This window comes from Physeter macrocephalus, chromosome 16 (assembly GCF_002837175.3).
Source record: "Physeter macrocephalus isolate SW-GA chromosome 16, ASM283717v5, whole genome shotgun sequence".
Lineage (NCBI taxonomy): Eukaryota > Metazoa > Chordata > Mammalia > Artiodactyla > Physeteridae > Physeter > Physeter macrocephalus.
In genome coordinates, this window is record NC_041229.1 from 29,932,824 (window position 1) to 29,947,976 (window position 15,153).

General features: G+C 33.9%; 1 protein-coding gene across 1 annotated transcript in view; it reads right to left on the bottom strand.

Annotated features, from left to right (window-relative positions):
* Nucleotides 1–15,153, bottom strand: part of DYNC2H1 (dynein cytoplasmic 2 heavy chain 1) — a 387,388-nt gene that overhangs the window by 78,591 nt on the left and 293,644 nt on the right. Inside the window, exon 84 of the mRNA XM_024115318.3 lies at nt 12,609–12,818. Within this exon, the coding sequence (XP_023971086.1) occupies nt 12,609–12,818 (210 nt within the window). The remainder of the gene's footprint in view (nt 1–12,608; nt 12,819–15,153) is intronic.

The window sequence follows — 15,153 nt, forward strand, 5'->3', positions numbered from 1 at the left end:
CTTTTTATGGCTGAGTAATATTCCATTGTATATATGTGCCACATCTTCTTTATCCATTCATCTGTTCATTGCAGCTCTATTTACAATAGGCAGGACATGGAAGCAACCTAAGTGTCCATCAACAGATGAATGGATAAAGAAGATGTGGCACATATATACAATGGAATATTACTCAGCCATAAAAAGAAATGAAACTGAGTTATTTGTAATGAGGTGGATAGACCTGGAGTCTGTCATACAGAGTGAAGTAAGTCAGAAGGAGAAAAACAAATACTGTATGCTAACACATATATATGGAATCTAAGAAAAAAAATGTCATGAAGAGATTAGTGGTAGGATGGGAATAAAACACAGACCTACTAGAGCATGGACTTGAGGACATGGGGAGGGGGAAGGGTAAGCTGTGACGAAGTGAGAGAGTGGCAGGGACATATATGCACTACCAAATGTAAATTAGATAGCTAGTGGGAAGCTGCCGCATAGCACAGGGAGATCACCTCTGTGCTTTGTGACCATGAGAGGGGTGGGATAGGGAGGGTGGGAGGGAGGGAGACGCAAGAGGGAAGAGGTATGGGAACATATGTATATGTATAACTGATTCACTTTGTTGTAAAGGAGAAACTAACACACTATTGTAAAACAGTTATACTCCAATAAAGATGTTAAAAAAAAAAAAGAATGACTTATATAGCATGTTTCTGGAGCTAAGAGGAAAACAATGATTTAATCAAAGAAATCTTAGTAAAGGAAGTATCTGTTAAGCTTTGAAAGTTGTGTTGAATTTTGACAAGTGTAGACAGAACTGGAGGGGACTTTTTAAGCTAACGTTTATATGTTAGTAACTGTGCTGAGCGCTGGATATGTACCGGAAGCAGGTACTATTGTAATTTCCATTTCACAGAGGAGAAGATGGAGACACAAAGAGAACAGCATATCCAAAATCACAGAGCTGGTAAATGGCAAGCCCAGGATGTGAACCCAGGTAACCTAATTCTAGAGTCTGTCAGCATTAATTCTGCCTCCAACGTATTTTACATTTCTATAATGTAATTTCTATATCACACCATTCGAGATTTGTCAACTGAAGAAAAATGTACAATGCGAGAGTTGTGCATTAAGTTTTACTTGGGGCAAAATGTGGACTATAGCCCGGGAGACAGCATTTCAGATAGTTCTGAGAAACAGCTCCAAAGAGGGAGGAGGGAAGGTCAGTATATGTGTGATTTTGATGAAGGGGGAGTACCTGCAATCAAGCACATATTTTTTGCAGAAGGTTGCTGCTAGTTTCGTGAAGATGCAACATGACAATTATGTGTTGGGAATTAAAGTTATAATTATGGGGAAACTGAGGCTTAGAGTAGGTTTTATTTAACTTTTTTTTAAAATCTAAATGGTAGAGAACTTGAACCCAGGTCTAACTCTAAATGTAAACTTTTTGTTATCCCATGCTTTTCATGAAAGATGTCATAAAAGCAAAACAGGATACAAGCAGATTTCCTAATTCACTCTTTTTCAAGCATCAATTAATTAATTGACAACTCTGCAATCACCTGTTAAATAGCTGCTATTTGTCAATCATTTGTTAGGTCCTGTGGATACAAAGTTATATAACACAATCCCTGTTCACAGAAGTTTGCACTAGAGGGGGAAATAAATAATAAAAGAAGACAGCTACAGACAGTACAGTAAGTTCCCTGATAATGACAAGCACTGTGCTCGTGAAACACAGATGTAAGGTACACCAAATTCAAACTGTGCCTAAGGACAAGAGTCAGGAAAGGCTTTCTGGTGGAGATAATGCTTGAGGTGAGTCTCAAAAGATAAACAGCTTACAGTAAAGAAAGACAGTAAGAAAAGGAAGGGGCATTAATAAAAAAGACATGAGACAACTGGGCTGATGGTCAGACCATGAAGCTTTTGAATGTTTATACTGAGGAGCTTAATCTGGAAAGCAATGATAAAACTAAATTACAGGGGCTTCCCTGGTCGCGCAGTGGTTGCGCGTCCGCCTGCCGATGCAGGGGAACCGGGTTCGCGCCCCGGTCTGGGAGGATCCCACGTGCCGCGCAGCGGCTGGGCCCGTGGGCCATGGCCGCTGGGCCTGCGTGTCCGGAGCCTGTGCTCCGCAACGGGAGAGGCCGCAGCAGGGGGAGGTCCGCATACCACAAAAAAAAAAAACAAAAAAAAACAAAACTAAATTACACTTTAACTAGGGAAGTGACACAATCGTATTTGGATTTTAGAAAGATTATCCTAGTAGAAATAGGGAGAACAAGCATTAGGGTAATGAAACCGTAGTCAGAGAGGTGAATTAGGAAGGTACTGTAGAAAAACTGTGCAGCACTTACATGTGCAGGCACTGTTCTCAGCATTTCACCTGCATTAACCCTTTAGACTTCACATCAACCCTCTGAGATGGATACAGTTATTACTCGCATTTCGAACATTTAGAAACCAAGGTAGAAAAAGGTTAAGTGACCTGCACAAGTAAATATTCTAGTACATAATCTTGGATGTTTTAAGTTCCACTCCGCACCCTTAATATGTTTACTATATGAACTTTAAAAAAAAGGACCACAGTTAGTAACTCTTTTCCCTTTTCATTTAATAACATAATTATCTATACTACTGACAAACACCACTATCCTACTAATAAAAATGACGTGCTGATCCTCACACATGAGTGTGACACTGGTAATCCAGTATCTGCACACTGCTGAAGTTAAGCCAACACTGGATTATAGTTTTTCGAAATGAATCGACTTTCATTTGACTCAAGCTTATTGCAGTGTCTGACACAGGGAGACGGCATGGAAATTGCTATTTATTTCAAGCACTGGAAGTTGCACTGGGATTTCACTGTAGGTGGGAAAACAGAATTCAGTTTCCATTTTTTTTAAAGACAAGGAGAAAGGAAAAAAGGAAAAAAATATATAGTTCATTGTAATTTCAATTTCACATGAAGTGATTAACCCATATGGACAGTTTACAAATTATCACTAACTCTTATACTAGCCATAACTTACAAATTTGTACAATTAATTAAATTAGCTAAAATCCATTTTACACACGTATACATGATTAGAGAGTTATATTTCAGAAGGATAAAGATAGCTGCAGAGTAAAACACTCTAATAATAGAGCCCTTACTATATAGAGAGGATCTAATAGAATAGCCTCTCTTCTATTTGGAAGAGAAAGTACAACTCAGAAGATAATTTGTGATAAAAGTTAGAATGCTTTCTGATTTAATCTTACTAAGACCTTTACTTAGAGCCAAAGATTTCAATTTTCTTAACAGTACAGAGAAACAATCTATAAAACAGCACCAGAACAAACTAAGGACTTTCAGATCCAAGAGATTTATTTAACTGAATTATTTTCTTTTAAAATATGAATCCTGTTAAAAAAATCTTTATTTTGTGTCTTCCCTTTAAAGAGACTCATATTATTTGCTTTCTCAGAACATGTAACGTCTGTTTTCCATTAAAAAATTATAAAATACTTATGAAGAGATTACACTAAGTTATAAAAAGTTTGGAAAGGTAGAAGCAATCCATTGATGGATGAATGGATAAACAAAATCTGATACAGACCTTCCTCGACTTACAGTGGGGCCACGTGCAGATGGTTAAACCCATTGGAAGTTGAAAATATTTCAAGTCAAAAATACATTTAACACACCTAAACCACCAAACATCATAACGTAGGCTAGCCTATTTTAAACGTGCCTAGAACACTTACATTAGCCTATGGTTGGGCAAAATCATCTAACACAAATACTATTTTATAATAAAGTGTACAATATCTCAAGTAATTTATGGAATACTGCGCTGAAAGTGAAAAACAGAATGGCTGTACAGAAACAGAATGGTTGCAGTGTATCAGTTGTTCACCCTGATGACTGAGTGGCTGACTGAGAGCTGCAGCTGTCTGTGTTGCCCAGCATTTTGAGCATAAGGTACCACATATCACTAGCCAGGGAAAAGATCAAACTTCAAAATTCAAAGTATGGTTTCTACTGAATACATATCACTTTTGCGTCATCATAGAGTAGAAACCACCTTAAGTCGGGGACCATCTGCATATACATACAATGGAAAATTATTCAGCACTGAAAAAAAAGGGAAATACTGACACATGCTACAATATGGATGAACCTTGAGGATATTATGCTTAGTGATACAAAGCCGTCACCAAAAGACAAATGCTGCTTGATTCCACTTATATAAGGTACCTAGAGTAGTCAAATTCATAGAGATAGAAAGTAGAATGGTGGTTGCTGGGGGCTAGGTGGTGGGGAAATGGGAAGTTGTTTAAATGGGTAGCGTTTCAGTTTTGTAAAATGGAAAGAGTTCTGGAGATTGGTTGCACAACAGTGTGAATGTACTTAACATTACTGAACTGTACACTTAAAATGGTTAAAATGATAAATTTTATGATATATGTATATTGCCACAATTACAAAACTTCATTGGAAAAATGTGAGAAAGGAAAAGAAGAAACTAGTCTCCTTCTTGAGTCTATGCCAGCACTGTGTGCTTGATAATATTTTTGTTACCCACTTTGAGCTCATTGAATACAGAGACCATGTACTATGTATTTTTCCTATCTCTAGGGCCTGGCATGGTATAGAGAGTCCATGGTAGATGGTCAATTAATGTTTGCTGAATATTATTTATTATATCATCCAATTACTAATTTTTTAAAAAAAATCCCAACTCCTCCTCCATTCTTGCACATTTTGAAAAAATAGAGTTATAAATAAGTTGTCCATACATCCAATTTGCCTAATGATCCCTATTGTCCCAGAGTTCCATCCAGGTAGGAGTCCCTTTCACTCTTAAAACTATAGTTTGGGGCTTCCCTGGTGGCGCAGTGTTTGCGCGTCCGCCTGCCGATGCAGGGGAACCGGGTTCGCGCCCCGGTCTGGGAGGATCCCACATGCCGCGGAGCGGCTGGGCCCGTGGGCCATGGCCGCTGGGCCTGCGCGTCTGGAGCCTGTGCTCCGCAACGGGAGAGGCCACAGCGGAGGGAGGCCCGCATACCACAAAAAAAAAACAAAAAACAAAAAAAAAACTATAGTTTGGGTGATAAATTTGAAGGTCACTATAGTTATTTAAAAAAATTCAAATTTACATAACAATTTGAAGGCAAGAGGTCAATTTAGGGATTGAATCATGACCACATTAACACAAAAATTTAACTAAATTAACCCAGAATTACCAAAAAAATTAAAGAGTCAAGCAAGGAAATAAACAAACTGGATAACTGGTAAAACACATTGCTGTTGTGATTAGTACAGCATACCAAAATAATTTTAAAGGCACCTGGAGAAAGGATCTGATGATTGAAAATGGTTACTGGTGGAGAATCATAAATTCTATTAAAAATGTATGTACATTTTAAACAAGTATTATTTAATATCTGTCTTTCCAATATGTAACAGATTCATAGCATCCTCAGCATAGCATACACATACAACTAGAAGCATTAAAAATACTTATTATGAAGCTTTGGGAAAGATGATAAGTTAATCATCAAATATGTTCAGCATGTAAAATGATAATCTATAAATTTTTCCATCTAATAAAATCTAATAAAAACAGATTAAATGTATATTTACTTCTGTGAAATTTATTTCAAAATAATGTTCAACATGTTGAACACATGTCGAATATATGTTTTTACATTCTCTGAGATTTTAAGAATTTACGGATTCTTTCTGCATTGTTTTCTGTGATAAATTCATTAGGCCAATGTCATGTTGGTATAATTAAATATATGTATATTTTCCTGATAAAGTGTCTATTCAAATCTTTTTTCTCATTTTTAAAATTGGGATGCTTGTCTTTGCATTTTTGAATTGATTTCTTTTTAATATTTCTAGATATATATTCCTTGGTTAGAGGTATGTCTTGCAAATCTTTTCCCCTAGTCTGTGGCTTACTTTGAATTTTCATAACAGTGTGATCAATTTGGGGATAATTTTTATATATGTTTGGAGTTACAGATGTATGTATTACTATTATTATTATTAGGTTTTTGGCTATTTAATTGTTCTACTACCATTTGTTAAAGAAATTTCCCTTTCTCCATTTAATTGCCCCAGTATATTTGGCGAAAATGAATTGATCATATATCTGTGGATCTATTTCTGAACTCTTTATTCTGTTCTATTGAGCTATATATCTATCTTTATACCATTACCACATTGCTTTGATTATAATATCTTAATAAGTCTTGAAATCATGAAGAGTAAGATCTTCCATTTTACTCTTCTTTTTCAAAATTGTTTAGGCTACACTAGGTCTTTTGCATTTTATTCGAATCAAATTCTCAATCACTACAAAAAAATTCTACAGGGGTTTTTTATTGGGACTGTGTTGAATCTCAGGATCAATCTGGAAAAGACTAACATCTTAACAGTAATAATGGGTCTCCTGATCTGTGAATGCAGTACAACTTTCAGTGCATCTTTCCATTTATTTAGGTCTTTTTAAATTTCACTCATCAATGTTTTGTAGTTTTCAGTATGTACAAAAGTTTTACACACCTTTTGTCAATTTAATCCCGATATATCATCTTTCTGCTATTATTACAAATGGTACTTTTACATTTCAATACTAAATAGTTTGTTTCCAGGATATACATAATTTTTAATGTATTTACCAAAAGCTTGCTAAACTTAAACTCTCTTACTAGCCTTAGAGCTTTTATATTTCTTAAGATGTTGTGAATAGTTCATCATATCCTCTACAAAAAAGACAGGTTTCCTTCTTCGTTTCCAGTTTGTATGGCTTTTATTTCTTTTTCTTAACTTGTTGTGCTAGCTAGGACCTTCAGTATAATGCTGAAAAGAATTGGTGACCTCAATGTTTTATTACCAATCTTAGGGGGAAAACAGTCTTTTACTCTTATGTTAGCTATAGGTTTTTCACAGGTGACCTTTATCTGGTTAAGAAGGTTCACCTCAAATTCCAATTTAGTGAAAGGTTTTGTCATGACTGGATGCTGAATTTTGTCAAATCCTTTTTCTGTCTCTATAAAGATAATCATGATTTTTAAAATTAGTTATTAAAATGGTAAATAACATCGATTTTTTTATTAACTCAAACTTGTATTCTTAAGATAAACCACACTTGGTTATCCATTTTTATACTTTTTTTGATTCAATTTGTTAATATATTGGTAAGAATTTTAGTGTCTATATTCATGAAGGAAATTAGTCTGTAGATTTCTTTTATTATGATGTATTTGTTAGTTTTTATTATCAGGCAATGCTGGTTTCACAGAAAAAGCAGGGAAGTATTCCTGCCTCTTCTATTTTCTGAAATAGTTTACAGATTTGGTATTATTTCTTCAATAAATACTTGTTAGATTTCACCAGTGGATTCTAGGAGCTCTCTTTGTGGGAAGGTTTTTAATAACAAATTCAACTTCCTTAATAGATATAGGCTATGGGTTACCTATTTCTTCTTGAATGAGCTTTGGTAGTTTCTATCTTTCAAGGAATTTGTACATTTCATCTAAGTTCACCTAAATATATTCTCTTATCATGGCAAATGATGGTTATAAGTTAGGGATACTGGAGCAGAATTCCAAGATACTAGAGACTCTGGGTATTTGCAGGCCCCTTTGTTCTTACATAGATCAATAAAAACTGATTTCCATTTACAAGTATACATAATCAAATTTTGATTGTAAGTAAAGCTAGAGATGAGGAGGTGGGGCAATTCCATCCTAGTATTTAGTAGGCCTGTGGAGATGAGTATGTGGAGTTCAGTCTTCATAAAGCTGATATCTGCCTCTTGTTACAAAGACTACCATCTAGCTTCATGATCAAATTAACAAAATATTCAATGAGAGATGAAGTGCAAAGAATACTGAACTAGGAAACACAACATCAGGACTGCAGTACGGGCTTTGACACTTTACCAGAATACCAACTCCTTTCAGCTTCAGTTTTCTAATCTAAGTAAAAGGAAGGTGATGAGAGTAGAAAATTAGATAAGGGCCACACAAGTGCACTATAACTGGTAAAATGTTATACATAAAACATAAGCTACTACTTTATTCTAATGGAAAAATGCTAATTATTCAACATTAATAATTATCATTTGGTAAAATAGTTTGGGTATGACTTTTCTAAGAACTTATTTCTATGAAGGTAGGTAAATTTTAAAAGGGGGGCCTTTAAGAAAAGATGGGGTCTCCAACCATTTTATAAGAACAATTTTATCTTTTCTTTTCTCCCAAAGACTGGAAAAGCAATGACGGAGGTGGCACAGGTGGTTACGAAGTGGAGTGGGGATGGCACAAGATGAGGAAGCAGGTGCTACTGACATTTTTATGAGACTTCTGACTACAGAACAGCATTTCTCAAACCTTAGCATGCATCAGACCCACCTCAAGGGATGGATAAAAAACAGATTGCAGGGCAACACAGAGTTTAAGATCAAACAGTCTGAGGTGGGGCCTGAGAATTCATAATTTTACGAAGTTCTCAGGTGATACTACTGATACTACTATTGGTCTTGAGACCATGCTTTGAGAGACACTGCTATAAAGAAGACCATGGCAGAGAAAGGAGTGAAAGGAAAAACCTTTCTAGCAGAGGAGATCTTAACTCTTACATATCCTGAAGTTATATAATAAAGTTTTATGTGTGTGTATATATATATTTTAAGAGAGCACATCTTTTTCCTTCAATTTTCAAAACTGTCAGTGATATGAACAAGGTTAAACACCAGTTGTTTGGAAACTTATTTTAAAGAGTCAGGATCCATTAGCAATTGTGCTGTATTGTTGAGTGACTCCCTGATTTAAAAAATTAAAAAGCCATTTAGTGTTACTACCCAGTACATTAGGATAAAGTGAAATATATAGGAAATACTTACATTGGGTTTAAAGCGGTACTATTAAAATAATTTTTTTAAAGCAACACAATCTATTGATTTCTACAAAGTGGTAATACCCTTAGTGATTATTCATCAAGAAAGATGAGGTAATTTAGTGTTCTATCTTTTCAATTTTGGCATATCTTTTAAATCATGATTTAAAGCCTTTGTTCTAATATGTAAAAGAAAAATAACAATATTCTACAATATCATTGTCCTTAACAAACAAATTATAAATATTTTAACTTTTTACAAAAAAAGTTTCAGTAGATCACCAGAAAAGTGTCAAGGAAATAAAAGTCATAATTCTCTTTAGGAAAATTCTTAGTCCAATCATTTCAGATACAGTAAAGAAAATGTCAAATACTGAACTATTTCCTAAATTACATTAAATCATATCACATAATTCAAAACTTGTCACATTCAAATGTAATAAAACATTAAACTTTTATCCTGAAATAAATGGGATAGTACTAGATTCAAATTTTTGGTAAAGCTCATTAGAAAGTAAATGTCAAAATCATTTTACTGATCTTATCCTAGTGAAAGTCAGCCGAGTCTCATTTGAGTTTCACCAAACACCCTGAAATATTTCCAAAGCCACTATCTGTGATAAAATTTAAATATGCTTTGTAAAACACATTTTATCCTTTGAAAGAATTTTAACAAATTCACTTTCATGCAAATTATACAAATATTTCAAAAACAGTGAAATTTCAGAGGCTATATTTCTTAAATCAAAGTGTAATGTAGAATACTTAATTTAATAAATTAACAATGAGATTGCATACATCTTACATAAACATATTTTTAAGAAATAAGTCATCAGGTCCTGTTGCTATACCAAATAGGAAATACTTAGCAGATCTTAATGGGCCAAGGGAAAAGGAAGAAATGTTATAAAGAATTAAAAATCTATGACCCTTTTCTAAAATACCATTCTTTGGTCTTATTCAAGGAAAATGTTTCATATAATAAAACCCATTTAGTTCTTTGTTATCTGTTAATAAGATCTATTGTAAGCTACATTATATTACAATCATATAAAATAATTTATTCATTTTTTTCAAGTGTTTATGCCAAAGATTACCCAGATGGTTAACAGTAGAAGCAAAACAAGAAACCATGTTTGCCATTACCTTCCATATTTTTCATTAATATTACATAGAACCCTCTTGAACTACCCTATTCTATTCCTTAACCACCTCTAACTGAGATGAATAAATAGTAACGTACAAGGTATCCCTACTTCTATAAACTCATTTTGCACAATTTTATCAGATGAATGCTCCAAAAGCTGTTTTTCACACAATGAAATTCTCTTAAAGTAACAGTGACAAAAACAACTAACATTTAGAGGGTACTTCCTATGTGTCAAGCACTTTACTCATGATATAATTTAACTTTCATAACAATCCCATGATGTAGGTCCCTTTATTACTCTCATTTGACAAATGGGAAAGGTAACGTATTGAGAGGTTTAAGTGACCTACCCAAGGTCACACAGCTACTAAGTGGTAGAATAGAATGAAAGAGGCAGACCTATTCTGGAAGCCACATTCCTAGCTATTTTATTATATTATATCTACATGAAAACATTCTTATTGCCTATAGCATTTAATCCAAGCTCTTCTCTTTGGCTTTAAAGACTTCAAAATCTGATGTAACCTTAATTTTACTACAGTTCTTTGTATACCAGTCCCACTGGACTTACTGTTCTCTTCTACACAAGTCATGTTCTTACATCATCGTTATTCTTCTCTTACACTTAATGAAACTATAATTGGTCTATACCATACATTTTGCCCCTATACAGCATGTAGTTGGATTTTAAAGAAATACACTCTCATGAATATTTATCTTTTCATAAATAAATTTAAAACATTTACATTTATGATGACAATCAGACCTGCCTAGATTCAAATCCTGACTTTGTAAACTATTCATTGTGTGACTCTGGTTAAGTTATATAATGTCCCTCTGCCTTAGGTTCCTCACGGTAAAATGGGATAACACAGCACCCTCTTGTAGTGTTAATGTGGTGATTAAATCAGTTAATTAATGTAATTTTAAACTTCTTAGAACCCTGTCCCACTGGTTCCTTCACTGTGCCATGAAGCTCTCATGACTGATAATATATCTACTTCAAATTATAAACAAATTATAGTTTATAGTACAATATAATACTACAGTATTCTGATAATCACAGTTGATAAATAGAGATAAAAATCTATACATAAAGAAATAATGCAAAGCTGAGATTCTTTTCCAGGGTAAAGGAAAAAGGAACATAAGCTTGCTGGAATAGGTCTTTTTGTATATGTGAAAAAAAATATTACAACAGACTGAAAGTTTCTGTCCCCCCAAAATTCATATGTTGAAACCCTAAACCCTGATGTGATGATATCTGGAGATGAGGCTTTGGGGAATTAATTAGGTTATAAGGGTGGAGGCTTCATGATGGAATTAGTGCCCTCATAAGAAGAGACAGGAGAGAGTTTGCTTTTTCTCTCATTCCTCTCTACTATGTGAGGACACAGAAAGAAGACAGCCATCAGCAAAACAGGAAGCAGGTCTCACCATACACCAGATCTAATAGCAACTTGATTTTAGACTTCTTAGACTCCAGAATTGTGAGAAATAAATACTTGTTGTTTAAGCCATCCATTCTATGTTAATTTCTTATAGCAGACTGAATTAAAAGAGAAATATTTTTTATGTTAGGGAGTAAGATATAGGAAGTTCTAGGAAGCCTACCTCTTATCTTCAAATAGAGAAGACTTTTAGGTTGACTACCATAGATTTCTCTATATTGAGGGTAAACAACAGGGAAAAAAAAAAAACCAACAAAAAAACCCCCACTTTTCTTTCTAAATTCCTATAGAGCTCTAGTGAAATCTTTTCCCGATGCCAAGTTCTACAAAGTTTTTTTCTCCAAAAAGCTAAAGTGAATCTATATAAGATGCTCCAAATTTTTTGTTTCTATCCAATGGATCTGAAATAACATGGATTTTAATGTTATTTACAATGGTCCAATTACTCAGCAAGAGATGTGTTGATTTCCTTTTTCTCTGCTTATGATTTTTCTACTCGGTAACCATTCTTCCCTTACTTGTAGTAAATGTGTTACAGATGGAGCTGAATCTATCCCCAGCTCCTGGGTTAGGCATTTGGCTAAAGCCCTAGCCAATGAGAGATTTGCATACCCTACCCACAGAACTAGTATGGGACTAGGCATAAAACACAAGCCATTTTGTATGAATCAAAGCTAAGCCCAAGATTTTTTGCTTGAGTTGCCAGGAAACAGGTGTTCTTTCTGTTGGACTTAGAACTCAGAGGATATAAGACTCGGACTGCTGGGATACCACCACGTGTAGAGGACCCACCCAAAAGTGAAATTAATACGGAGGATGTACACACACACACACACACACACACAATGACTAGAGAGGTAGATAAATAACACAAGCTGAGATCCTAATGACAATTTTAAGCTCCTGCTAAGCTCACTTAATGCTAGCTACCCTTGGATACTTCAGTTACAACAGCCAATTAATTCCTATATGGCTTAAGCTACTTTAAATTGGGTTTTCTGTTATAGTTACGGTTTACAGTAAACTGTAAGACTCCTGACAAATGTATACCTGATGGAAGAGCCACTTATATTAATGAAAAAAAAACCCACATATATATATAGTATTGGCTCACCTTTTGGTTTAATAAAGCACTTGCCAATTTCTGTACTTCTGAACTCAATAAGGTGGCTCCTCTGATGACTTTGCTGAGAGCGGCAAGAGACTGATGAACACTTTGTACTAAGCGAATGGCATTAAATTGTTCAAGAACGATGAACGATAATATTGGAGATCCTTGTCGATCATTAGGAGGCAACACTTTCTGATGAATCAGGTTTGAATTCTAAAAAGATAAAACGTCATGTCATATTTACTGAAAAGTAACAAATTACTGATACATTAAAACATTCAAAAGTTATTAAAACCTTTTGCTGGTCTATCTTGTTTTGAAATACTCTCTTTTATGACTGGCCAAATTTATTAAATCTGTAAATACATAGGAAGGGAATTCTGGAGTTCACCAACACTGAAATGGTGTGGGGGTGGGAACTGAGAAAAGGGAACCATGCTGAGAAGGAGCAGTCAATATAGGTGGAAAATGGTAAGAACGGCACACTGTAAGCCAATGCAAAGAGAGCAATACAGCTAAATTACCACTCTGCCGCTGTAGGGAGAGCAGAAGGAATCATGGCTATGAAAAATATGTGAATGGACATTTAATTCAATTTGAAAATTACCTTATGTATATTTGAAAAATCATACTAAAGATCTTGTACCAGTGAATATTATATCTTAGTATTTATTTCTACGTCTATACTTTAACAGAGGCTCTGATACAGCGAACTTCTAGGGCTTCTCAAATCGTTAAGAAAAACTCAAGGAATCCCAGATGTTTCTAAACAGCTTATGTGGTTAGGAGGAAAACAAATCACCTTCAATAGTATTCTAAAAGTGTAAAAGAACTGTCAAGATATAAATCTGGGAAGTCCTGTACTCTTACCTGCTCTCCATTATCTTAATTTTCTCTATATATTCTGCTTACAATCCTAGTTAAGGACCCCCTCTATTCGTTCTAATGGTTGTCACATTCATATCTTCCATGAGAGCGCTGTCTCTTTTTCATGTATCTGGCATGACAACTTAATATCATAAAATGGTGATCTAGCATGGCTATTGCCGTCAAATAAATAATCATGAAATAAATTTTATTGGCATGAGATCATTCCTGAGGATAGATTTAGGCTATGAGTTCAAATTTAGGCATTTTATTTCTATTACTGCTATATTTAAAATATTAAAGTTGCTGAAATCATTTTTGATAGACATAAAAATGTACATAAATATACCCACTTAAATAAATGGTGGTGAACTCAAAACTAAATCTAGAAGAGAAAGAGTATAATATTATGAAAATTAATTAGAATTATTATCCCCTAGATTGAAATTAACTATCTGAACCACAGCATGCAATAAATATTACTTAACACATCTCCAACCTCAATCAATTAAATAATAAAACTGACATAAAATTTAGGTTATAGACGTTCCATAACTCCTTATATTAAAAACCATTCCTGGAGGTGAATAATATGTGGTACTTAAATCTTTATCAATCTTATACTAAGACTGGCAAAGATAAGCAAATAATAATTTAGTTTATGGATTTTTATCCATCCTATTAAATTGATGAGACAAATTTGCACTGTTTGCGCTATGACTTTATAGAAGAAGAACACCCAAACTTAGGTCATTCAAGCAAGATTACACTTCTCTATAATGTAAGAAAACAGAAAACTTACCGAACTGTTAAAAAGGCTGATTTGGGAGAGTAACTATCAAAAATACTTAAAATTCAAATAGAGTTCAAGTAAGAACCATGGTCTAGAGATGTGTAGTTAGTCTAAAATACCAGCTGAATTTCAAAGACTTAATATGAAAAAAGAATGTGAAATACCACATTAATAATTTTTTATATTGATCACATGTTGAAATGCTAATATTTTGAATGTATCAGGTTAAATAAAATATATTATCAAAATTAATTTCACTTGTTTCTTCATACTTATTTAAATGTGGCTGGTAGAACATTTTAAATTACAAATATGGCTCCCATTTGTGTTTCACATCATATTTCTATTGCATAGTGCTGGTCTAGTAACTATCAAGTAAAATGATGTAAGTTCAGCAATAAGAACAGAAGGACAGAGGAGAAAACAGCATATAGTAGGGTCTCAAAAACTGTTTGATTAATGAAAGATGAAAAAAATTGTGAAAAAAATGAATAGTAAGACACACTGTGATATAAGCTTTGATAAATTAATGACTGAGAAAAATATAGCAGAAGACATCAAAGTATATTGCAATATACATTATAATGTAATCCATTTCCTATAGGCCGTCACAAAATTTTGATAAAAAATTAATGTAAAATAACTTTAACTCAAAAATAAATGTAGATACCTTATACATTCTAAAAGGATGAAGTATAGAGAAGATTTATAGCAGTAGTAACATGTTAGAGTATTACATAACCTTAAAACAAAAAAACTTAAGTATTATTTACAATTCAAATAGCTAAAATCACCATGAGTAAATTATAACTCATCATTATAGTATGCTTTTTAGTGAAACTGAGGGATGACAGTCATATCTTTAGTCAATTGGTTATAAGAAAAGCT